The sequence below is a fragment of the Haliotis cracherodii genome, unplaced genomic scaffold (assembly GCF_022045235.1).
Source record: "Haliotis cracherodii isolate W230 unplaced genomic scaffold, xgHalCrac1.p SCAF_2, whole genome shotgun sequence".
NCBI classification, from domain to species: Eukaryota; Metazoa; Mollusca; class Gastropoda; order Lepetellida; family Haliotidae; genus Haliotis; species Haliotis cracherodii.
The window spans coordinates 58,263,360-58,290,300 of NW_027266275.1; the positions used below are offsets into that span (position 1 = coordinate 58,263,360).

Consider the following 26,941-nt stretch of genomic DNA (forward strand, 5'->3'; position numbering starts at 1 on the left):
TTACTCGCAAAACCTGACTTTAACAAGCTCAAGGTCATATTTATGACTTTTTTCAAATTTCAAACTTTATGTGCAACATGTAAATCAGATACATGCCCCGTCAGACATGGTCTTGGAAGAAGATACCTTCACCAGCTGTTACCAGAGCAGAGAATGAAAGCAACATAACCTGAATCCCTAGACACATAAATGACGAGAAAGGTGCTGAAACACTAGAACAGAAGACCACTGTGGATAGGACAGTTAACAAGGACACATCCATTACAATTTCATGTCTCAACACGACCCCCCTCGGTGTGAAAGCCTGTGGACACCTCCACAGGACATTACGCAGGTGAAATCTGACCGAACTGGACCCTCCGGTCAATCTGATGTCACCTTCCTTAAATGATTCTGCTACATTCCTTTTCCACCTATTCAAAATTTCTATTTTAACAAAAGAAAACCCACAATTATTAATTTGATGGTACTTCCTTTTTGGTGTAGATGCCATGGCCTTCAGACAAATACATGGTGCATAAAATGTCTACAACAATAATATAATGCTCCCTTTATCATTTACATGTGAAACAGGCTGATTAACTTCAATTCAAAGATGCAGTCATCACATATACTTGTCTGAATGCTTTCTGACTTGTACTGAGAATTTAGAAGTCTTGATGCTGATTGACTGATTACAGAGTTCACCTGACATGACCTCCTGTGTGTCCTCAGATCATCATGCAGAGAAGTTTGTATCAAAGTAAAAGATCTGTTTATAATGAGTGAGTGAGTGAGTGAGTGAGTGAGTGAGTGAGTGAGTTGGGTTTAACACCGCTTTTAACACATTTCCAGTTATATCGTGGCGTGTCAGCTTAATGTGGGCGGAAAGCCTGAAGTGATGCAGGTTTCAGACGTTTACCACTTCGGTGAAACCCACGAGCATGGGTATGGTGCTGACAAACCTAGAAACATAATCCAGGCGAACCGGGATTCGAACCCACAATTATAGGTTTCTGGCGTGCCCAAGGGATGCAACTCTGCACAGGGAATCGCAGCGCCTTAGACGACTGGGCCACCTGTGCCCCCTCTGATTACAATGAGATTGGTAGTACAGTGTACCACTGTGCCCAGGACAATAAACAAGGACACATTCAGTTTGACATTGCAATATTCTTATCCCATTTGCATCCCTTAGTTGTACCAGGATCCAATGATGTTGGGTTTGAATCCTAGATTCACCTCAGTTATGTTTCCATATGGGTACAATGTGTGATGCCCATTTCTGGTGTCCCATGCTGTGATATTGCTGGGAAATTGCTAAACCGGCGTAAAACCATACTCACTCACTCGCTGGATTTGCAAGACATTGGGGTTTCCCACATTTTGGAAGCATGTTGTAATATAAAACTTGTTCTGATGTAAGTGAGAAAGTGTCAAACCATAAATTCACTGACATAGAAAAATGTAAGTTTAGAATGAATGAATAAATGAATGATTTACGCAGCAGCATCAATATTACAGCTATTCACTGCCGTAAGTTTAGTGGGGACAAAATCTCAAAACCACAAGATTTGTTTTTTATATGTGCTTACTCAATATTTGTGAGGGATCCTGGTCTATTTCATAACTAGAGGACAGCCACTGGCTTACTGAAATGTGTACAGTATATATTTTCATCAACTTTAAACAAAGCTGAACATGCTCCAGTTGCATGGCAACATGGGATACTACTCGTATGACACCATCTCCCAGCAGACAATCACACCATTCAGATCCCACACACACACAATATCTCTATCAAATGTTTAGTAATGTATTATTCTCAACTATTTGGCAATCTCGATACAAACAATGAGGCTTAAAATCCCTTTCCCTTGTGGTCAGTGTACAAATAATAGTTTTCTTTTAAATAACATATGCAAACAGGCAGACAATAGGTCCAATAAAGTTTTAGTTTCGACCTCAACAACAGATTGTATAACTTCACATATACCATGGTAGGTACATTTTGTTGTATAAATATTGACACATATACACTGATATAATAAAGTGGTGTAAATATACCAACACTTCTACTATGTATGCATTACTTACATACATATCAAATTAACCCTTCCAAATACCAAATATATATGATTTTCAATTTTGTTCAGCCTTTTTCATTAAAACAATAGATATGAATAATCATTAATTGGTATCATAATAATTAACACAATGTGCAACTAGTGGGTATTACATATATGTGTTTTCATCACACAGATCAGCAGAGAAAATATGTACGGAAATATCAACAATTCATAATATATATATATGTTCTTAAACTTTAAAACTTGTGACCATCAACATATAAGAAAGACTTGACCATGAAATTTCTTGACAAAACATCAATGTATGGTTACCATGGTGATTTACAGACTTAAGGCTGAATTACTTTAAATGAAAGGGGACAGTTACACATCATCTCGTAGATGGTGATGTCACAACAGCTGGGGCTGCTGTTGTTGTTGATCCTTTCCCGCTGCTGAAGGCGCCGGTTGATGCCAACACCGCCACCACGATGATGATGATGATCACAAGGACGACAGCTATGAGGATCAGTGTCATTTTGGTGTTCTTCCACCAGTACTTCTTCTGAATCCGACGGGCAGTCTTCTGGAAGGAGGCGGACTGGAAGGACACAGATGATCAGAGTGAGAGAATACCACAGTATTTCAGTGACTGTAAATTATGGAATCCATGCGGAAAATGCGAGAGTCATTTGACTCCCATTAATAAAGTGATACATTTAAATGGTTTCATACAGTTTGCATAATGAACCGAAAATATACACAGTCAATCCTTATAATTAAATTCAACAACAAAAACAATAGTTTAACCAAAAAGTGTTGTATATATCAAAGCAGACAAATATGACACGGTTCATAAACATTCAATGTGTAGGAATACATACTGTGGTGTGACATGAATCAGGTGATTTTTTAATTTATGCACATAACTTGATACGCCTACAAAGTCAGGAGCCAATCAACAGAGAGTAAGATCAAAACAAAGTTCATAGGACCTGTTAAATAGTTATAAAAGTAGTCCACTTCGGTGGGCATGGCTTAATATTTTTGGATTCATTGGGAAATGACTGCAATAACATGTGACCAATTCAGCTAATCAGAATACAGGAATTACAAAGAACACAACAAAAATTTACTTATTATATCTTGATATATTGGAGTGCATGTACATTGTCATGTCAGGTTCACTGCACACTGACATGACATATGTCACAAAGCTCACAATAAAGAATGCAAATCTGTATTTGCATATTTTTATAATCTTACTGTATTTATGTACATATACGGGTCATTCTCTAAAAAAGTAACATTTTGGCCTATGAAAAATCAACAAATCAGAATTCATTTTTGAAATGTTTTTGTTGAGCAGATAAACAACATAACAAATACTGAATACAAGTGTAAAGTATGCAGGCTTAATATGTCTTATTTTCCTTTTTTGGCATCTCTGTACCAAATGTCTGTGCTGTTACCGTGCATAAAATTCAGTTTTTGTCACCGAACATAAATCTAAAATGAATTAAATTTATGATATGGTTGTTGCACTTTGGCATAGTTCAAATACCAACAGCTTTAAAATTTCATTTATTGGCTTAACTAAATTATTAGACTGTAAATATATGCATACAATGGAATTATTTGCAAAAAGATGTACGATAAACTTGTCTACTGCTTACACTGAAAAGGAACTACCATTATTCTATAAGGTAATAATAGTTATTACACTCGTTTTATGAATTATATATATTTTTGTCAGCAGAGTTGAACCAATTTTAACTTTTGAGATGGCAGAAACCTGGTGACAGGAAAGACATTCACGGTAACAGGACAGACAACATGGTAACAGGAAAGACAAAATATTTTGTAATTGCCAAAACTATAATAACTATTTCTGTGTTCTGTGTTTCAGAAGTAAAGGTAGTCAAAAAAAGGGAAACTCAATGAATGTGCATATCAAAGTGTTAGGTGTATTTTGTATGTGACAATAATTAGATAAAAATGTGAGGTTTGGTAACAGCACAGACAAGCAAAAATTCATAAACCAATCTTATGTGGAATTGCTCATCTCAAAAATAGAACTTGATCAGAAACTCTACCAACAACCTTAATGGCGCTTTTTGAGGTTATTGTTGCTTATTCCAAACAAAAAGCTGTAAGGAAACGAGAATAGTCAACTTTCAAAACTTCAACAGTAACAGCACAGACAAAGTCTGATAACATATTTGCACTTTTACCAAATGATAGCATTATATGATAACATTCAGTAAATCATTCTTGACCTCATTCATGTGCACATATAAACACAGGTTATTGTTTGCCATAAATTGTTACCAACATATCTTCCCACAAAGAAGACTCAACACAATAGTCAGAGGACAGTGATATTTTGGAAGGCTCTGGTACAAAGCTAACTATGTCCTCAAATCGGTACAAGCATTTGTCTTTAAGTTTGCGTGGCCAGAAGAAACAATTTGCATTCCCGTGCTTTCCCGCTTTATGCATATATTCCACAAAAACATCACCTAGCTCTATATCTTCACCATAACCAGGATAATATATGTTATACACAATGACAACAAATTTCCCGGGGCATTCATTTGTATCAACTGGCTGGTGTATTTCCTTTTGTCTTTCCATCTTATCATCGTCTGAACTTTGTACCATTTCCTTACTTGTCTTTTGGTGAATTTCATCATCATTCAGACTCTCCATTCTGTCAGCACACACCTCAACTTCTCTCATTCCCCCACTCATACACTCCATTCTGTCAGCACACACCTCCACTTCTCTCTTTCCCCCACTCATACACTTCATTCTGTCAGCACACACCTCCACTTCTCTCTTTTGCCCACTCATACACTCCATTCTGTCAGCACACACCTCCACTTCTCTCTTTCCCCCACTCATACACTCCATTCTGTCAGCACACACCTCCACTTCTCTCTTTCCCCCACTCATACACTCCATTCTGTCAGCACACACCTCCACTTCTCTCTTTTCCCCACTCATACACTCCATTCTGTCAGCACACACCTCCACTTCTCTCTTTCCCCCACTCATACACTCCATTCTGTCAGCACACACTTCCACTTCTCTCTTTTCCCCACTCATACACTCCATTCTGTCAGCACACACCTCCACTTCTCTCTTTCCCCCACTCATACACTCCATTCTGTCAGCACACACCTCCACTTCTCTCTATCCCCCACTCATACACTCCATTCTGTCAGCACACACCTCCACTTCTCTCTTTCCCCACTCATACACTCCATTCTGTCAGCACACACCTCCACTTCTCTCTTTTCCTCACGTATAGACACGGTGTTTGAAGTGATCATGTAAAATTACTTTCATTTAAAGTTGCTAAATATGTTACATTTCTTAATTATGTACAACAGTAGGGCGAGCAAATTGAATAATTGTCATTATTTGTGTCAACTTGGTAAAAAAATCCTAAAATGTCTTTGCTGTCACTGATAAGTGTCTGTGCTGTTACTATTAAATGTCTGTGCTGTTACCAAAGTTCTACTGTGCAGTGTAATCAGTGTTTATTGACCCAAATATTAATGGAAATTCAATTTTTCCTGTAACTAACAAAAGCCTAAGAGATAGAGTTTTAAAGACACTGAAACATTGAACAAAACTTTCTCAAATCTCTATTAAACACTAAATGTCTGTGCTGTTACTGTTAAGTGTCTGTGCTGTCACAGTCACTCATAGACACTGTGTTTGAAGTGATCATGTAACATTACTTTCATTTAAATTTGCTAAATATGTTACATTTCTTAATCATGTACAACAGTAATGCGAGTAAATGAATAATTGTTCATTATTTGTGTCAACATGATAAAAAAAATCCTAAAATGTCTTTGCTGTCACTGAAATGTGTCTGTGCTGTCACTATTAAAAGTCTGTGCTGTTACCAAAGATCTACTGCGCAGTGTAATCAGTGTTTATTGACCCAAATGTTAATAATATTCAGATTTTCATGCAACAAGCAAAGATACAAAATACATTACCATTCATGTTTTCTTTGTCTTTTGATATATATATGTTGAAACATTTATTGAACACTATATGTCTGTGCTGTCGCCTTAATATGTCTCTCCTGTCACTTTTTTTAAGGTGACAGCAGAGACAGTGACAGGAGAGACAAACTATGACATAATGCCAGCTTAGGACAATAACTTCTCTCTTGCACTGAAAAAAGCACACTGGTTGAGTTCCATTCTGACAGTCAAATATACTCATTATATTTGATTTTTTTAATAACAATTTCGGAACCCAAAATGCATGGTGACAGCACAGACACCTACAAAAAGTACACATCAAAAGACAACATTTACCACTTATTTTGAAGACACTGCACCAATATAAATTACTTGAGCACATGGTGCCATGATAGTACTGGAAAGGAAGAGACCTGCAAAGACCTTAGCTTTCTGGCTTACCAAAGGAGCAATTATTATTTGTATTTGTACTATCTGGTGACAGGACAGACACTATTACTCTGGACAAGATCACTGTTTCCAAAAATAATGAATCCAAGTGGAAAACCAACAGCTTTTCTGCTGTTATCAGCCTTTCATGATGTCATGCTACATAAATCACCAGGGCTTTGGAAAGTATTTGTTCCCAGAGACTTAAGATAATTTGAGAAAGTTTGATTTTTTATTTGTGGACAACAAGTTTCTGCACATTTCTGCACATTTAAGGTATTTTGCCGGCTTACATAAGGTTATAGCAGTAATTTGATCAGAATATTGTATACATCTGATAGATATCTTCATTGTCAAGTAATCTGAAAACAAAATTATGAGTTGTTTTCAAGAAAATTCATTTGGAAAGGAAATGTTACTTTTTTAGAGAATGACCCATACGGTGTTGTGCATCGAGCATGTCCCTCAATCGCAGCACCTTATGAAAATTGGCCATCTATGCCATGTACAGCAACAGAAGAAGAAAGGTAGAGTCATCGCACTCTGTAGTCTACCATAAGTTTTTGATATGAGAAACATTAAAGTCATCAAAAAGTGAATTATTTTAAATGAAAATCCCCAAAATCACAAAGGGTATTATAAAGTTACCTGTTTCTACACAATAGCCATACTGTATATCAAATTACACACTAAATAAACTTGAGCAATTTATTTTTTAAGATACAAGATTTTTAATATAAAGATGGAATCATGTGAACAAATTATAGAGACACTATTTGAGGAACAGTTTCATCAACCCAGTAATGTAAAAAAATTATAGGCATGTGGGAAGGTTCAAGGTCATAGTATAAGCAAGTCTTGTCCATGAGGTCATCAAGCCTGTCCCCTCGCTACAGAAACTTCTTCATATTTTGAGACATAACCCTTCCCTCTACGCTAGGTGTAGATACTTATCCTGGATTTCAACTCCCCTGTCTTGTCCATGAGGTCATCAAAACTGTCCATTTGCTCCACAACCTTCACAAATTCTGAGACTTAAGCCCTCTCTCTACTCCAGATTTTGACACTTACGCTAGCTTCCAACTCCTCTGTCTTGTCCATGAGGTCATCAAGTCTGTCCCCACGCTCCAGAACCTTCTCGATATTCTGAGACATGACCCCTTTCACCTCATCTACTTGATTCTGAAGCTTTGACACCCCAGTGTTTCCAGTTCCAGGCTTTGAGTACTTCTCCTGAATGGTTTAAGATGAAATACTTTATCAGCACAGTCACTTGGGGTGAATGAGTGAGTGAGTGAATTAGGTTTCACATCGAGCAATATAACACAAATTTCACAGTGGAGGACACCAAGAATGTATTTCACACATCATAGCCATGTTGGGATTGAACATGGGTCCCAGGTGGAACTCGGACTGCAAGGTATTACGGATAAACTGGTATATGGCAATATGCTTTTCAAACAATACATATTGCAATTTTACTCACAAATGAAGTTTCCCTTTGAAATTGATTGACAAAATGGCAGAAACCCGAAGGGATCTTTCCCTCACATTGTGATCTTCCGTGTATCCATGACTACGGTGTCTAACCATGTTGACTTTGACATCTTAATAATTACAGTAGTATGTAGAAAATAGGATATGCATGTACAATCACTGTCAATCACTGTCAAAACTTTAGCTCCCAATATATTATAATACGTAAAATCACAAAACAAATACCTGTATCACTAAACAAATCTTTCAACGATACATTGGTGCCCAAAGTGGGGCCAAGTACGTTCAAATTAAATCTTCGTCACACCGAAGACCCGGGTTCGATTCTTGACATGGGTACAATGTGTGAAGCCCATTTCTGGTGTCCACCGCCGTGATATTGCTGGAATATTGCTAAAAGCGGCGTAAAACCATACTCACTCACTAATATTAAATCTGAGCAATATAATTCTTGGTACCCTATTAAGTGGACGTGCCTTCAGTTGATGGGGGAGTCTGAAGCAGGCGTTGAGTTATCCCACACATGACATCCTTACCTTGTCAGCTTGTCATGGCTGCTTCAGAAGCAACAATATAAGGTTACATGTCTTACCATCTGTTGTGACATGACAAAACCAAAGTCGCCATCCAAGTCATGTGATTCTGCAGTTGATGCTTGCTTGGCAAGTGGACCACTTTGGAACTTTTTCTTGATCTACAGAACCAAAAAAGATTTTCTTTGGAAATTAAAGTTACGATTAAGAAAACCAGACAGCCAATTGGACTGAGAAACTGTTAACACAAATTTGATTCCTATACAGTGAAACCCTGCTATTTGGGATGGTGTTATTCACAACTTCTGGATTAACGATTCATGTGTACATAGTAATGTCACTTTAATCAATATAGACGTTAACAACTATATCATTTGGAAGCTGGTCAAGGTGTCCACATTAACAGAGTCTGTAATAACAAGGTTACACAGTAGTGAAACAGGACAGATTATTTTACAAGATCTTCAACAAGACCAACAAGACCAAGCTTAATGTTCTAACAAAATGCCTTATCAGATAAAAAGATGCACAAAATAGTATGTACAAAGCAAATAAATGATAAAAACCTTTAAAAAAGCAGCAGCATACCGAATGGTCTAAATAGATACTGATGGTTGAGGGTGCAAAGGCTGAACTCAAGTTTTGTTTAATATGATCACTTAACTTAAACATTATATATATATATATATCCCTGCTATTCTTCACTACAGGAAACACATGCTTTTCCCATTAGACGGATGGGTGGGAAGTTGGCTTTAGACATAACATCCTCATTGTCTAACTAGCAATGTCAAGAGGACAGCACTACAGATGGTCCAGATAATGCTCTTAATGGACCTGAGACCTGGACAACATATGAATACTAATACATGTTATGAAAAATGTTCAGTAGCTTCTACGCTATGTATCAAAAACTCTAGTGTGAATCACAATACCTGTCCATAATACAAGTTAGTAGCTGCACCTAAACTTGACATGGTTTGCACATATACTTAACATGATCTGCACCTATACTTAACATGATCGGCACATATACTTAACATGATGTGCACCTATACTTAGCATGATCTGCACATATACTTAACATGATCTGCACATATACTTAACATGATCTGCACATATACTTAACATGATCTGCACATATACTTAACATGATCGGCACCTTTACTTAGCATGATCTGCACCTATACTTAACATGATCTGCACATATACTTAACATGATTGGCACCTTTACTTAACATGATCTGCACCTATACTTAACATGATCTGCACATATACTCAACATGATCTGCACATATACTTAACATGATCTGCAAATATATTTAGCATGATCTGCACACATACTTTACATGATCTGTACATATACTTGACATGGTCTGCACATATACTTGACATGGTTTGCACATATACTTAACATGATCTGCACCTATACTTAACATGATCGGCACATATACTTAACATGATGTGCACCTATACTTAGCATGATCTGCACATATACTTAACATGATCTGCACATATACTTACCATGATGCGCACCTATACTTAGCATGATCTGCACATATACTTAACATGATCTGCACATATACTTAGCATGATCTGTACCTATACTTAGCATGATCTGCACATATACTTAACATGATCTGCACATATACTTAGCATGATCTGCACATATACTCAACATGATCTGCACCTATACTTAACATGATTGGCACCTTTACTTAGCATGATCTGCACCTATACTAAACATGATCTGCACATATACTTGACATGGTCTGCACATATACTTGACATGGTTTGCACATATACTTAACATGATCTGCACCTATACTTAACATGATCGGCACATATACTTAACATGATGTGCACCTATACTTAGCATGATCTGCACATATACTTAACATGATCTGCACATATACTTAACATGATCTGCACATATACTTAACATGATCTGCACCTATACTTAACATGATCTGCAAATATATTTAGCATGATCTGCACATATACTTAACATGCTTAACATGATCTTCACATATACTTAGCATGATCTGCACATATATTAGCATGATCTGCACATATATTTAGCATGATCTGCACCTATAATTAGCATGATCTGCACATATACTTAGCATGATCTGCACCTATACTTAACATGATCTGCACATATACTTAACATGATCGGCCCCTTTACTTAGCATGATCTGCACCTACACTTAACATGATCTGCACATATACTTAACATGATCGGCCCCTTTACTTAGCATGATCTGCACCTACACTTAACATGATCTGCACATTTACTGCACCTATATTTAACATGATCTGCACCTATATTTGACATGAGCTGCACCTATATTTGACATGATCTGCACATACGCTTAACATGATCTGCACATAAATTTGAGATGATCTGCACATATATTTGACATGATCTGCACATATATTTGACATGAGTGATGTACCTCTGCTAGATATGCGTATGGTTGTTGTTTTCCAAAATCAGGAGCTGCAGCACACATATAAATAAGACCTCGGTCTACCAAACAATGAAATGCATAACTGAAACAAACCAAAGGTATACACAGCAAATTAATAGAAACAAAATCAAGCAGAAAATCATGCATAATCCAGGGACTCTGCTATCTCATTAAAATCAGATCTAAGGACATCCCATTACGGGTCAGAACAATCTTTTGCGAACTTTGACCGACCACTGAAATGACTAACAAGAAGTTGACATCAGCCAATTAGAAAGCAGCTTTCTCGAGCTTTACAGCATTCGTTTCAACCTGGCGACTTCCATTTCAGATTACGCATGAAAAATAAGTTCTCGATTAAAATTTTGAAAACTGAACAAACAAACATTCCCGAATGTCTAATACCGGTATATGGTTGAGATTGTATGGCAGTGCTTCTCACGTACTGTGCAATGCCTCCTCCATTCAAATGTTTATCCCACGGAAGTGAGAGATAGTCGAGAATTTTGACAGAATCAGTCGTGCGGGCTATAACTGTCGTTCGGAATACCCGGTGTTAATGTTTTCGAGGTTGCATGATTAGAAAGCACATTCCGACTGTCACTTTCATGATCTGGTAAGCAACGCTTTGATTGGTCGGATGAAAGGTTGTTCTGACGTGACCCGTAATGGGATTTCCTCAGATCTTTGTTAGCGATAGCAAGAATTAAGATCTGATTTTAATGAGATTGGAGACTCTGGAGATATTGTGAAATACAAGCATGTCTCCATCTTCTCACAGCCAATGCTGCTACAACCTGTGGGATTCTGGGTAAGAATACAAGTCCCCAGAAACCAGTGCTTGTCGTAAGAAGCAGCGAGATGGATCGGGTGTTCAGGCATGGTTGATAGCATGTCACTGTATCCCAATTGTGTGGATGTATGCTCATTATGTCAATCACTGGATTGTCTGGTCCAGGCTTGTATTTACAGACCGCCATATAGCTGGAATATTGCTGAGTGTGGCTTTAAACAACTTGTTGATAGGAAAGATATGAGTTGGTACTCAAGTGTGCATACAGCTTGCTATGAAAGGAAGGGTACAATTATTTATTTAATACCTAAGTGAACATCTGTGAGTTGGTGAGTGAGTGAGTGAGTGAGTGAGTGAGTGAGTGAGTAAGTGGGTGGGTGGGGTGGGTTTAATGCCGCTTTTAACAGTATTCCAGTTATAACACGACAAGTCACCTTGATGTGGGAAGAAAGCATGAAGTTGTGCACGTCCAACTTTGGTGAAACCCACAAGCACTGGTATGGTGCTGACAAACCTAGAAACATAATCAGGGTTAAACGGGATTCAAATCCACTATCATACGTTTCTGGTTAAAACTCTGCATAGTAAATTGCAGTCCCTTAGATGACTGGGCCACCACCCATCCCACCGCAAAGCAATCTGAACATTTGGTAGTCATTTTATGATGTTGAATACACAAATGTTTTTGTTAAAGCATTGTTATATGTTTACTCTTAAAAAGTGGAAGGGGAAGGGGGAGCGGGGAGCAGGGAGCGGGGAGCAGGGAGTGGGGAGCGGGGAGCGGAAAGCGGGGAGCGGGGAGCGGGGACCGGGGAGGGGATCTGCATATAAGTATCCTGTTTTTTATGCCAGAGTCAGCAATTTTCATCATAGTATGAATTACTAGTACAGAAATAATAAAACATTTAAATTTCATTCATTGTAATAAAACAACTGTTTCTGAACACGTAAGTCTATCATCATATTATGTTTAAGTATGGCATGCTATAGTTATGTACCCTCTACAAAATTGTTTGTTTGTTGTTAAATGCTGCACTCAGCAAATTCCAGTTACATGACGGCAGTCTTTAAATATACAATTCTGGACCAGACAATCCAGTGATTGACATCATTAGCATTGATCTACATAATTGGGATACGATGACATGCATCTGCCAAGTCAGTGAGTCTGACCATCCAATCCCGTGATTCACCCCTTATTACCCGTAAGCATGGGGTGCTGAAGATCAATTCTAACCCAGATCCTCACGGGTAACAGCAGATAAGCATTACTGCAAGCATACATACATGTATATAGATCAGAAAAGTTGAAAAAGCAACCAGATTTTGACACTTACCAGAATTACCACCAAATAATGTCATAGAAACCAAATTATTTCATACTTTAGAATTGAAAGAGACCAAATGTAATATTTTTGTGACAAAAGAATACTGTCAAGTAAATTTCATGATTAATTGATTTCATCATCTTAGAACTGAAGGTCACAAAATGTCATTTGATGAACTTCTGTGACAAAATAAATAAATTAATAATTGTTTGATGATATTACTTTTTGAATCACCAGTACTAAAAACTCATGAGTAATTTATTTTTATAACACTAAGTGATAGGGCTGCATTAAAACTGATCTACTGATATGCTAATAGTTTTGACTCCTACCTTCCATTGACAAACAAAATGGTGAAACTTTATTAAATTATTCATCGTTTAAGATGTTGCCCCAACTTAAGCCATGTGTCAGACAAAGGGCCTGTAGATTGCATCTGTAGTATGGAAAATGTGAGTTTCTAGAACAATAAGGCGAAAAAAAGGGAAGGTATTAAAATTAAAATTGTAGCATAAAATTATACCTTACATTCACTACAAAATAGAAGTATTATATATATATATATATACCATATTCGACTTAATAAGCGCCCAGGACGCTCTCAAAATTAAAAATAGGGGGCTCTTATTAGAATATCATTTATTATATTAAACCAGAGTTGAAAGATAAATTTCGTGGTTTATGCTGACAGCCTGAAATGTTTATTTCTGACAGATATATTTTCCAGAATTTAAATGCCCATAATTAAGGGTGCATATAACACACGAGTACGCAGTATACGCGAATAAATAAGTCTTTTGTACATTGACCAATCGGAAGGGGTGCTAATTGGGATTGTTCACTGGCCAATATATTAGTAAATATGGCCATGGGCGCTTATTAGAGCAGGGCGCTTATTATGTCGAATACGGTAGTTAGGAGAGAAGATAGTTTGTTATTGTTTATATAAAGGTATTGCTGATATAATTCTTTCAGCATTTTCATCAAAAGAATATTCTGAGCAACTTCCATTTTTCTTGTCTTGTACATATATTTCAATGTACAATGTAGCACATGTAATTTGGATTGGGCCATCACAATTGTTATATCTCACAACATCTGATGGTATAGAAACAGGTAGGACATGAAATTCACATCCTGCTTCCTTTGAACTGGTTTTCAAGCTGATAGATGTCTTAATATAATAGATGAAAACAGCCTGGCCATTAACTGGTCACTTCCTTCTTTCATTTAAAGTCACTTGATGACCTATATTTTTTAGGTCAATATGTTACATTACAAAATATAGTACTGTTCTATTCGTATTGTGGTTTCATGATACAGATCATATTGAGATTTCTGCATGGTGGGTAGCCAAGCAGGTAAAGTGTTCGCTCATCATGCCGAAAGTTACGGGCTTGATTCCACATTAGTGCAATCTGTAAAGCCCATTTATGGTGTCAGACAATGTGATATACCGTATTAGACGTAATAAGCGCCCAAGGCGCTCTCAAAATTAAAAATAAGGGGCTCTTATTAGAATATTATTTTGGTAAATGGTGAACGTAAATTTTGTGGTCTATGCTGACACACTGAAATGTTTATATACGACAGATATATTTTTCCAGAGTTTAATTGCCCATAATTAAGGCTACATATAATACATGAGTGCGAATAATACACGAATAAATAAGTCTTGTGTACATTAGTCAGAGGTGCTAATTGGGATTGTTCACTAGCCAATATATTAGCAAATATCGCCATGGGCGCTTATTACAGTGGGGCGCTTATTATGTCGAATATGGTAGCTGGAGTATTTCTAAAAGCAGCATTAAAACCAAACTCACTCAGTTGTGTAGTTTAAGCATTCAACATTCAAACATTAAAAGGACAGTACATCAATGGTTCTGTGTGTTTTTGAAAAATGCATGAAATAACTTCCGAGTATGATGTCACATGCCTGATTCATTTCTCATACCAAAACAATAGAGCTCTGCACAGTAACGCCGACAATGCAAGTGCTGCACAGTGTAAACTGTTTTCAGTAATGTTTTTTTTATTAGAGGCAAGTTAAATTAAAGCTTGTGTGTTTTTCTTATGGTTGAGTTACAAGATACTAATTGCCTGCTTAATTAGATTAGAAGCCAGTGTTTGTCCAGATTACAATATAGATATGCCTCTGTCGTATGAACATGATGAAGTCACTCATTCTCCCATAAAGAGTTACTTGTGCCCAGACTCGTACCATTGTCAGATCGTCATGTCACAGTTCATTCATGTATTTTTATGGGTTTTTTAGACTTCCATTGAGAAAATATCCCAAAACATGAAAAACTATTTACATTTGTGTATTTATCCTTCATATGCTCTCATTAAAACCCTACGGAGAGCTAGCGATAGTCACTTTGATGTGTAAGCTATATTGTCAAACAGCTCACTGTCACAATTGTAGTAGTATGTCTATATAATTCTGCAAAACAATATGTAAAGTGCACCAAAAGGCTTGATTAGGTCTGTCTGTTCTTTTTCTAAATAAGTTTGTTTACCAACAAGAGAAAAGTCTGGTCATGTTTTTTGGATCCTACACCTGCGGTGTGGTCACTGGAGCAGAACATTCTGTCACGGAATAAGGCGAGCAGAGCAGAGCAGAATAAAGCTCGTGGGTTATCAGCTATTGTTTACTAAGAAAGCTTCAGAACAGTCGATGTCCTGTCCCTTTAACAAACAGGAAATAAACATCTCTTAGTGACATTATATACTCTCTGTGTTACTTACTCATTTGATGTGTATGTATTTTTGCCATCCGTGCTGGTTGATATATTTGGGAGTATAGAATCAACTGTACTTTCAAAACTACCAATGCCATTCTGTCGACTGCAGAGGACAACTGTCCCTCTGGAAATACAGCTGTACTCAATAGGCATATTTGCTGATTACCTGAAAAATATTAAATATCAAAACATCAACACATATCATGAACATGGTCAGGCACTTCCTTTCCAATTAGACATGCTGTCATGGAACTTATTGATAACTTAATGAATAATGATGATGACACTACTACTGTTGACTGTTTGTTATTTAACGCCACACTCAGCAATATTCCAGCTATATGACGGCGGTCTGTGAACAATCGAATCCAGTGATTGATATCATTAGCATCGATCCACCCAATTTGGATATGATGTCTTGCATCAACCAAGTCAGCGAGCCTGACCACCCAATCCCGTGAGTCGCCTCTTCCGGCAAGCTTACAGTCCGTTTGCCTCCAAATGAGAACGAGGAATTGCAAAACTACTCGAAATCCAGAAAAGTGTATGAAACATCATTACGGTACTTGACCATGAATACCCTGTACCCAAAAAAAATCTGAATTTTGTTTAATTTAAGACCCATGACGGATGAAGTTCTTTAAGAAACTATCATTTAATTTTGTATAGAAATGTGTACATGACACGTAGGGGGGACAAACCGCGGAAGGCACAGCGCAAGCACGCATGCACTGCACGTTCTGTGGTAGGGGAAATGACAGCAATAGAGGGGCCGTCTCATGATAATTTCAGTCGCAATCTGACTCGCTCATGCCATAGATCTTGTCGTCGGAACTGCTGGTGCCTGAACCGACTGCCACTATGATAGGTTGGACTGTTGCTGGCCGTAGTCCATCTCGTGACCAATAACGTGGCTCTATCTCGTCAACGACTGTGGCTACACATCGCCTCTATATGTTTACTGTTACCCAACAAAGGGATTCCTTAACGAGTTGTTCAATGTCTCGTAATTTGAACGTTGTGTTCCATCGTCCAACGTCACCCTTGACGATGCCTCATACCAACTCGATTGGATTCAGGTCGCAGTGATAAGGTGGCAGTCGTAAGACAACGTGACCCTGACCCTTGGTGTAACTGTCAACTTTATACACGGGGTCAGGTTTCATAGTTTTGATGATTTCATAGAGCTGTGGTTTCGTCGCTCGAGAAGGAAAGGTAATGTTCCTCCGTTGCAGCCAAGTAACAATGTCTCCTTTACAGTTATTAGAGGTTGGAGTCTTGCTTTCTGGATCCTGCACACTATGATACGGTGCATTGTCCATGACAATGAGAGACTTGGTAGGCAAAGCAGGGACTAATTTATCTTTCACCCACTCCAGAAATACATTGCCGTTCATTTCTGTGTGGTAGTCCCTGTTGTCTTTGGCCTTGGCTCTAAAGACGAGGTCACAGTCTTGGAGAAAACCCTGACTAGCAGAACCAGCATGGAGAACTATGAGTCTTTCAACCTTTCCCATTGGTAACTTTCTACCAGACTCCTTACAGTCACCACTGGGTACCCACTGACTGCTGGCTGTGTGTGACGCATTTACCCATGTCTCATCTAAGAAGACGGGCTCATATCCTTCTTCACGTTTCTGCTTGATGGTACGAAGGTAATGATTTCGGAGACGAACAATGTCAGACCGTTCACACAACACAGCCCTATTTTCTCCAGTAATCTTTTTGTATTTGTAACCAAATGTATGCAACAGCTGCCATAGTTTGTACTTTGTAACATGTAAATCAGGGTCAGTTTCAAGGAATTTCTTCAAAATTCTTAGGGACAGGTACTTATTTTCTGAGTGCAGTTTAACAATTGCACGTCTGACTTGATCCCTCTGAAAACTGTCTAATTTATCAACCTTGCCTGGTTTTGACATGTTCCCTACCTCCTTGGCCTGACTATTTGTATCTCGTCGACTAACAACATTTTAAAGTTTCTGAGGGGACATACCAAGAGCTTTTGAAGCTCGTTTCAAGAATTTATTAATTGCATAAAAAGGCTTTGCTCTTTCTGCTTCACTTCTAAAGAAATCATACACATTCAACATCAACTGTTTAACATCTGCTCAGTAGCGCATCTTGTCATTGAATGAACACGGTCACTGTGTAGCACATGCAGACCGTGCTTGCGCTGTTCCTTCCACGGTTTGTCCCCCTACATGTCAGGTACACACTTCTATACAAAATTACATGATAGTTTCTTAAAGAACTTCATCTGTCATGGGTCTTAAATTAAACAAAATTCAGATTTTGTTGGGTACAGGGTATTCATGGCCAAGTACCGTATTGATGTTTCATACACTTTTCTGGATTTCGAGTTATTTTGCAATTCCTCGTTCTCATTTGGAGTCAAACGGACTGTAGTTGCCTTTTTCGCCAAGTATGGGTTGCTGAAGACCTATTCTACACCGGATGTTCATGGGTCTTGCTACAGCATCCGATCCTGTTCGTCATTGCTGAGTGAAGCGTTTAACAACAAAGAAGAAGAAGAAGTCAGTCACTTCTTAAGACAAGAATTGTCGCCTTTTACAGCAAGCATTGGTTGTAAAAGACCTCTTCTATCGCAGATCATCACGTGTCTACAACTGCTACTACTACTACTAAAATTAAATATATACATACAGTGGACATACCAACATCCAATGTGATTCGATAATAATGATAAACTGTGATAAGTTTTACATCAACATCAATCATCAATACATTGTCATATATTAATATATATCAGACTACTCTAATGGTAGTTTAGACAGTAAGTCCATTGTCAATAAGCATGAAATACACATATCCTCAACAAAGTCAAGGTTGTTGACATGGAAACTAAAAAAATACCAAACTATCAAAAGGCACCAGTTCACCACTAGACCTATCTATGTGCCAAGTTTGGTTAAGATTTCTCTCATGGTTTTTGAGTTCTGCTCCGGAAATGAAACATGACGGACGGATGGACAGCACTTCGAGGGGATAAGAATAACAACAATGTCATCTCATCACAAAAATTTGAACTTCGTTTGAACAGTTGGGTTCCAGTTTTAACAAAATTCTATATGAGAAGATAAAAGATGCTTGAACTTTTTTGCTGAAATGTTTAATGCTCTAACATATTTATCAGAATCATCAGCAAACTTTTGACATACTGAAGCGGCTTATAATATCCTAAATATTACAAAATTATGATAATAAATGGCAAGTGAAAACAAATATTCCTAGATTGAATAATAATGTTCCATACGTCCTACCCATCTGCATTGCGTTTCGTCGTGTCTCCTATGTAGCACATCGACAAATGCAGACATTTTGCGATAAAAATAAACACACGGAAATGAAATTGAAACTTCGGTGTTTCAGTGAAAGAAGTGTATCAATGACAAATAAACACACAACCACACAACATACAAGATTACAAACCAGTATAGAAATTAATATCCGTGTAAATCCCGTTCCTGGTGTTTTGACATGAGTTTCAAAACTTTTCCAATGATCAAATTTATGCAATGTCTGCAACAAAATCTAAATCAATACTGCAAGGAGGCGTGACTCACTCAGACGACAACAAATAACGAGAGTTGCCTCCCTTATACCGTGCAATACCGCCTCATGTCACACAAGCTAAATATAGTCTAATACTGTTATCCAATCAGCTTATGCGTAAGGGGCTATCTAAGCCAATCAACGTATCTGTTAGGCAGCGTGCGGTATCAATTAGTTACGGTGGTGATTATTGGGTCAATCGGCGTGAGGGATCACTCCAAGCCGAAAGACACATTCGGCGGCAATCAAGAAATTCTGTGAAATTTCTGAAGAAGCGTGCAAATAGTAGCGTGATATTATCAAAACAGTAAGTAGATATTTATATACACGTCTTTTCCGTTTCTGTAAGTTGATAGTGCAATTGAGTTGTCACTGGCGCTTAAGTCTAGAGTTGGGCGACTAAGCATGCACAAATCGGTGTCAATTCAACACAATATCACTGATCATTACGTTTTGAAAGAAAGCACATTTAGAACGTGACAACGCCGCAAGAGCTTTAGCGCGTCACTGCTATTTACATAATAATGTCTTAGGTGTCGATTGCAGATCAGTCATTGTTAATTGCAGTTTTGACAGGATTTTAATTTTTCAAGTCGTTTGTTTTGTTATGAGTTGTAATCTTTGTTCTCTGTGCATTGAAAAAAATCTAACGCAAACATTTGCCCCGGCTGACAGCTGTCTTCTTGCAATCGGTGCTGATAGACTCTCAAAATAGATGCGCACGTGGGACTTCACGCCTGGCTTGTTAAAAACATAAACACGATAAACCTTTCCTGCCCATCTGCGTCGTCTGAGCGTTACTCATGATATGAGCGGTACACACCGGCGATATAAAACTGATGTATATATGCTGTGGATTTGGGGAGGATATTAGCTAAAAAAATATTTGTTATGTATATATCTACTCACATGTTTTTTTGTTTTTTTAAAATTACATCTTTTGATAATTTAATATATCTTTTCACTTAATGTTATAAAAAAATTCAAATATCACCTCATTGGTATTCTGTATCAAAAGATGCTATTGTGTACAAAAAAATGTAAAAAAAAATGGAAAAACAATGTGTTCCTTAAATGTATTCTATAACCCTTAACACATGTATGTATATTCCTTATTTGAAGCTTTGTTATAGATTCGAGGAGCTTAACATGTTTTGTTCCATATCAGTATTGTAAAAGGTTAATCAATTTTGAAGAGACAATTCAAGATTCACAAATCCATAACCTTATGCAAATTACTTGCAATATTTACATCAAGATTTCATCAGTAAAACCGAAAGATTCAGTGGTGCAACATGGTGTCCACCACATAACAGTGAAACCCTGTTAATCTGGACAGTTGCCATCCACCAAAAAATGTCCAGATTAACTCTTTTCCGGAATAATGAATCAGGGCTATGAAGTAATGTCACTTTGTAGAAATGTAAGTATTCCCAACAGTAAAGGTGAGGTTTCTGAATAAACAGTGTCCGGAATGGCAAAGTGCTCTATAAATATTTAAGTTAATCATAACTGTTGTACTAGACAAATATATAGTCTCTGAAATGAACATATCGTACAGAAAAAACAGTTGTTCAGTTATCTTAATAAAAATATGATAAAAAGGGAGCCCAGTGATTCTCTTCATTTTCAGATACTGATACTGCAGTATTCTAGACTTGCCAAACATTATAGACTTGCATGGGCTGTAGTTGATATATTTGTATCAGGGTCTGTAAGACAGACTACTGTTGTACGTATACGATGGAAATAAAATAAGGGAACACTCCTTTAAAGGAGTCACATATTAGCCAATATATAGGTTTTGTTCCCTGAACATCATCCAGCAGAGTAAAAATAGTAACAATGCCATAGGTAATATCGTGTATCAATAGGATCTTGCTGAACCAGTTGTATGAAAAGCAATTAAAAAAATAATATGCATGTCTTAACAAGGTTTAAGAAATCACAATCCAGTTTTAATTGGCAGTACTCGTCCCATGTACAATTACAGCTGTTCCTTTCCCAGCTGCTGTATGTGTGTACGGGCTCTGTGTCCACACACACCTGCACAATGATTGCTGCTGCGTTCTACTTGATGCATAGCGCCACCTGTAGGTGGTGCACGTGCAGTGTTGCCAATCTGCAGGTGTGACTCCATTACAGATTTCCCAAAGAGCACCATCCTGTGAAAGGATAGCATCCCAAGTGCTTCTTACTTCTCCAACTCCTTTCCCCCCCCTCCCAAATCTGCTCCCCAACACCCCATCTCCTTCCCCACTCCCCATATCCACACACAAACATACCCTATCTCCTGCCCCACTCCCCATATCCACCCTCGTTCCCCATCTCCATCTCCACTTCCCATCTGCACCCCCACTCCCCATATCCACCCCACACCCATCTGCACTCCCACTCCCCATCTGCTCCCCACACCCCATCTGCACCCCTGCTCCCCATATCCACCCCACACCCCACCTGCACCCCTGCTCCCCATATCCACCCCACACCCATCTGCTCCCCACTCCCCATCTGCACCCCACACCTCATATCCACCCTGCTCCTCATATCCACCCCACTCACCATCTGCACCCCCACTCCCCATCTGCACCCCCACTCCCCAACTGCACCCCCACTCCCCATCTGCACCCCTGCTCCCCATATCCACCCCACACCCCATCTGCACCCCTGCTCCCCATATCCACCCCACACCCATCTGCTCCCCACTCCCCATCTGCACCCCCACTCCTCATATCCACCCCATTCCTCATGTCCACCCTACCCCCCGTCTGCACCCCCACTCCCCATCTGCACCCCCACTCCCCATCTGCACCCCCACTCCTCATATCCACCCCACTCCCATTCTGAACCCCAACTCCCCATCTGCACCCTCACTCCCCATCTGCACCCCGATGGCCACTCCCATTCTGCACCCCCACTCCCCATCTGCGCCCCCACTCCCCATCTGCACCCCAACTTCCCATCTGCACCCCATTCCTCATGTCCACCCTACTCCCCGTCTGCACCCCAACTCCCCATCTGCACCCCCACTCCTCATATCCACCCCACTCCCATTCTGAACCCCAACTCCCCATCTGCACCCTCACTCCCCATCTGCACCCCGATGGCCACTCCCATTCTGCACCCCCACTCCCCATCTGCGCCCCCGCTCCCCATCTGCACCCCCACTCCTCATATCCACCCCATTCCTCATGTCCACCCTACTCCCCGTCTGCACCCCCACTCCCCATCTGCACCCCCACTCCTCATATCCATCCCACTCCCATTCTGAACCCCAACTCCCCATCTGCACCCTCACTCCCCATCTGCACCCCCACTCCCCATCTGCACCCCCACTCCCCATCTGCACCCCAACTTCCCATCTGCACACCCATGGTCACTCCCCATCTGCACCCCCACACCCCATCTGCACCCCCACTCCCCATCTGCACCCCAACTTCCCGTCTGCACACCCATGGTCACTCCCCATCTGCACCCCCACTCCCACGTCTGCACGCCCACTCCCCATCTGCACCCCAACTTCCCATCTGCACCCCCACTCCCCATCTGCACCCCAACTTCCCATCTGCACCCCCACTCCTCATATCCACCCCATTCCTCATGTCCACCCTACTCCCCGTCTGCACCCCCACTCCCCATCTGCACCCCCACTCCCACTCTGCACACCCACTCCCACACTGCACACCAACACCCCATCTGCACACCCACTCCCTATCTGCACCCCCACACCCCATCTGCACCCCCACACCCCATCTGCACCCCCACTCCCAATCTGCACACCCACTCCCCATCTGCACCCCCACTCCCACTCTGGACCCCCACTCCCCATCGGCACCCCCACTCCCACTCTGCACACCCACTCCCCATCTGCACCCCCACTCCCCATCAGCACCCCCACTCCCTATCTGCACCCCCTTACCCCATTTGCACACCCACTCCCCGTCTGCACCCCCACTCCCCATCTGCACCCCCACTCCCCATCTGCAACCCCACTTCCCATCTGCAACCCCACTCCCCATATCCACCCCCACTCCCCATCTGCACCCCACTCCCTATCTGCACCCCCACACCCAATCTGCACCCCCTTACCCCATTTGCACACCCACTCCCCGTCTGCACCCCCACTCCCCATCTGCACCCCCACTCCCCATCTGCAACCCCACTTCCCATCTGCAACCCCACTCCCCATATCCACCCCCACTCCCCATCTGCACCCCACTCCCTATCTGCACCCCCACACCCCATCTGCACCCCACTCCCTATCTGCCCCCCCCACACCCCATCTGCACCCCCACTCCCCATATCCACCCCCACTCCCCATCTGCACGCCCACTCCCCATCTGCACCCCAACTTCCCATCTGCACCCCCACTCCCCATCTGCACCCCAACTTCCCATCTGCACCCCCACTCCTCATATCCACCCCATTCCTCATGTCCACCCTACTCCCCGTCTGCACCCCCACTCCCCATCTGCACCCCCACTCCCCATCTGCAACCCCACTTCCCATCTGCAACCCCACTCCCCATATCCACCCCCACTCCCCATCTGCACCCCACTCCCTATCTGCACCCCCACACCCCATCTGCACCCCATTCCTCATGTCCACCCTACTCCCCGTCTGCACCCCCACTCCCCATCTGCACCCCCACTCCCCATCTGCAACCCCACTTCCCATCTGCAACCCCACTCCCCATATCCACCCCCACTCCCCATCTGCACCCCACTCCCTATCTGCACCCCCACACCCCATCTGCACCCCACTCCCTATCTGCCCCCCACACCCCATCTGCACCCCCACTCCCCATCTGCACCCCCACTGCCCATCTGCACCCCCACTCCCTATCTGCACACCCACTCTCACTCTGCACCCCCACTCCCCATCTGCACCCCCACTCCACATCTGCACACCCACTCCCCGTCTGCACCCCCACTCCCCATCTGCGCACCCACTCCCCATATCCACACCACTCCCCATCTGCACCCCCACTCCCCATCTGTACACACTCCCTATATCCACCCACTCTCCATCTGCTCCCCAACTCTCCATATCTACCCCATCTACCCCATCTGCTCCCCCACTCTCCATATCTACCCCATCCACCCCATCTGCTCCCCCACTCCCACGTCTGCACGCCCACTCCCCATCTGCACCCCAACTTCCCATCTGCACCCCCACTCCCCATCTGCACCCCAACTTCCCATCTGCACCCCCACTCCTCATATCCACCCCATTCCTCATGTCCACCCTACTCCCCGTCTGCACCCCCACTCCCCATCTGCACCCCCACTCCCACTCTGCACACCCACTCCCACACTGCACACCAACACCCCATCTGCACACCCACTCCCTATCTGCACCCCCACACCCCATCTGCACCCCCACACCCCATCTGCACCCCCACTCCCAATCTGCACACCCACTCCCCATCTGCACCCCCACTCCCACTCTGGACCCCCACTCTCCATCGGCACCCCCACTCCCACTCTGCACACCCACTCCCCATCTGCACCCCCACTCCCCATCAGCACCCCCACTCCCTATCTGCACCCCCTTACCCCATTTGCACACCCACTCCCCGTCTGCACCCCCACTCCCCATCTGCACCCCCACTCCCCATCTGCAACCCCACTTCCCATCTGCAACCCCACTCCCCATATCCACCCCCACTCCCCATCTGCACCCCACTCCCTATCTGCACCCCCACACCCAATCTGCACCCCCTTACCCCATTTGCACACCCACTCCCCGTCTGCACCCCCACTCCCCATCTGCACCCCCACTCCCCATCTGCAACCCCACTTCCCATCTGCAACCCCACTCCCCATATCCACCCCCACTCCCCATCTGCACCCCACTCCCTATCTGCACCCCCACACCCCATCTGCACCCCACTCCCTATCTGCCCCCCCCACACCCCATCTGCACCCCCACTCCCTATCTGCACACCCACTCTCACTCTGCACACACACTCCCCATCTGCACCCCCACTCCACATCTGCACACCCACTCCCCATCTGCACCCCCACTCCCCATCTGCACCCCCACTCCCCATCTGCAACCCCACTTCCCATCTGCAACCCCACTCCCCATATCCACCCCCACTCCCCATCTGCACCCCACTCCCTATCTGCACCCCCACACCCCATCTGCACCCCACTCCCTATCTGCCCCCCACACCCCATCTGCACCCCCACTCCCCATATCCACCCCCACTCCCCATCTGCACCCCCACTCCCTATCTGCACACCCACTCTCACTCTGCACCCCCACTCCCCATCTGCACCCCCACTCCACATCTGCACACCCACTCCCCGTCTGCACCCCCACTCCCCATCTGCGCACCCACTCCCCATATCCACACCACTCCCCATCTGCACCCCCACTCCCCATCTGTACACACTCCCTATATCCACCCACTCTCCATCTGCTCCCCAACTCTCCATATCTACCCCATCTACCCCATCTGCTCCCCCACTCTCCATATCTACCCCATCCACCCCATCTGCTCCCCCACTCTCCATATCTACCCCATCCACCCCATCTGCTCCTCCACTCTCCATATCTACCCCATCCACCCCATCTGCTCTCCCACTCTCCATATCGACCCCATCTACCCCATCTGCTCCCCCACTCTCCATATCTACCCCATCCACCCTATCTGCTCCCCCACTCTCCATATCTACCCCATCCACCCTATCTGCTCCCCCACTCTCCATATCTACCCCATCCACCCCATCTGCTCCCCCACTCTCCATATCTACCCCATCCACCCCATCTGCTCTCCCACTCTCCATATCGACCCCATCTACCCCATCTGCTCCCCCACTCTCCATATCTACCCCATCCACCCTATCTGCTCCCCCACTCTCCATATCTACCCCATCCACCCTATCTGCTCCCCCACTCTCCATATCTACCCCATCCACCCTATCTGCTCCCCCACTCTCCATATCTACCCCATCCACCCTATCTGCTCCCCCACTCGCAGAAATCCATGTGCAGCCTGTGTTGCTTGTGGCAGGGTAAAAGAGATTTATTCTCTGCTGAGGAATTTATTCCCATCCAAGTTGGGATACACAGTATTTTATCAAGATCATGTGGACCAATCAGATCTCATCATTCTGACATGGAGGTATGATAATATCCACTATACCATGGATTTGGCAATAGTTTAAGAGATTTATTTATCAACTGCCATGTTGATTCCTTGTTAAGGTCCAGCGTACCCCAGTCTTGTCCAACTTCCGACATTGTGATCATGCTGACACTACTTGTTTTCCTGTACTTGACTTGATTATATATAGACTTGATTATATGTAGACTTGATTATATGTAGACTTGATTTTATAAAGTTTTTTGGTGGTTGGTTGGTTGGTTTGTTGTTTAACGCTGCACTCAGCAATATTCCAGCTGTGTGACGGCGGTCTGTAAATAATCTAGTCTGGACCAGACAATACAGTGATTAATATCATGAGCATCGATCCACGCAATTGAGATCGA

At 42.1% G+C, this 26,941-nt stretch overlaps 4 protein-coding genes across 6 annotated transcripts in view; 2 read left to right on the plus strand and 2 right to left on the minus strand.

Annotated features, from left to right (window-relative positions):
* Nucleotides 1-282: 282 nt before the first annotated feature.
* On the minus strand, nt 283-19,439 carry LOC139468285 (vesicle-associated membrane protein 7-like). Its single transcript, XM_071250156.1, has 6 exons — nt 19,316-19,439; nt 15,867-16,028; nt 10,977-11,073; nt 8,577-8,678; nt 7,559-7,720; nt 283-2,649 (listed from the first exon to the last, which is right to left on the minus strand). Exons 2-6 carry the CDS (start codon nt 16,013-16,015, stop codon nt 2,440-2,442), a joined length of 720 nt encoding a protein of 239 aa, XP_071106257.1. The 5' UTR covers nt 16,016-16,028; nt 19,316-19,439; the 3' UTR covers nt 283-2,439.
* Nucleotides 19,440-19,656: 217 nt separating this feature from the next.
* LOC139468286 (zinc finger MIZ domain-containing protein 1-like) overlaps nt 19,657-26,941 on the plus strand; it is a 412,922-nt gene continuing 405,637 nt past the window's right edge. For all 3 annotated transcript variants that reach the window (XM_071250157.1, XM_071250160.1, XM_071250161.1), the window contains exon 1: nt 19,657-19,745. The gene's annotated coding sequence lies outside the window, so the exon portion shown is untranslated. The remainder of the gene's footprint in view (nt 19,746-26,941) is intronic.
* LOC139467704 (uncharacterized) lies at nt 21,633-22,151 on the minus strand. The gene has a single exon (XM_071249216.1). It carries the CDS (start codon nt 22,149-22,151, stop codon nt 21,633-21,635), a length of 519 nt encoding a protein of 172 aa, XP_071105317.1.
* Nucleotides 22,418-26,467, plus strand: LOC139467705 (uncharacterized). The gene has a single exon (XM_071249217.1). It carries the CDS (start codon nt 22,418-22,420, stop codon nt 26,465-26,467), a length of 4,050 nt encoding a protein of 1,349 aa, XP_071105318.1.

Coding starts and splice junctions, on each gene's coding strand:
- LOC139468285 (XM_071250156.1), bottom strand. CDS start 16,015: ATGCCTATTGAGTACAGCTGTATTTCCAGAGGGACAGTTGTCCTCTGC. Junction 7,721..8,576: donor TTGTCATGTCACAACAGATG/GTAAGACATGTA, acceptor TAAACCATTCAG/GAGAAGTACTCAAAGCCTGG. Junction 2,650..7,558: donor CAGAGGAGTTGGAAGCTAGC/GTAAGTGTCAAA, acceptor GTGTCCTTCCAG/TCCGCCTCCTTCCAGAAGAC.
- LOC139467704 (XM_071249216.1), bottom strand. CDS start 22,151: ATGGGGAGTGGGGAGCAGATGGGTGTGGGGTGGATATGGGGAGCAGGG.
- LOC139467705 (XM_071249217.1), top strand. CDS start 22,418: ATGTCCACCCTACTCCCCGTCTGCACCCCAACTCCCCATCTGCACCCC.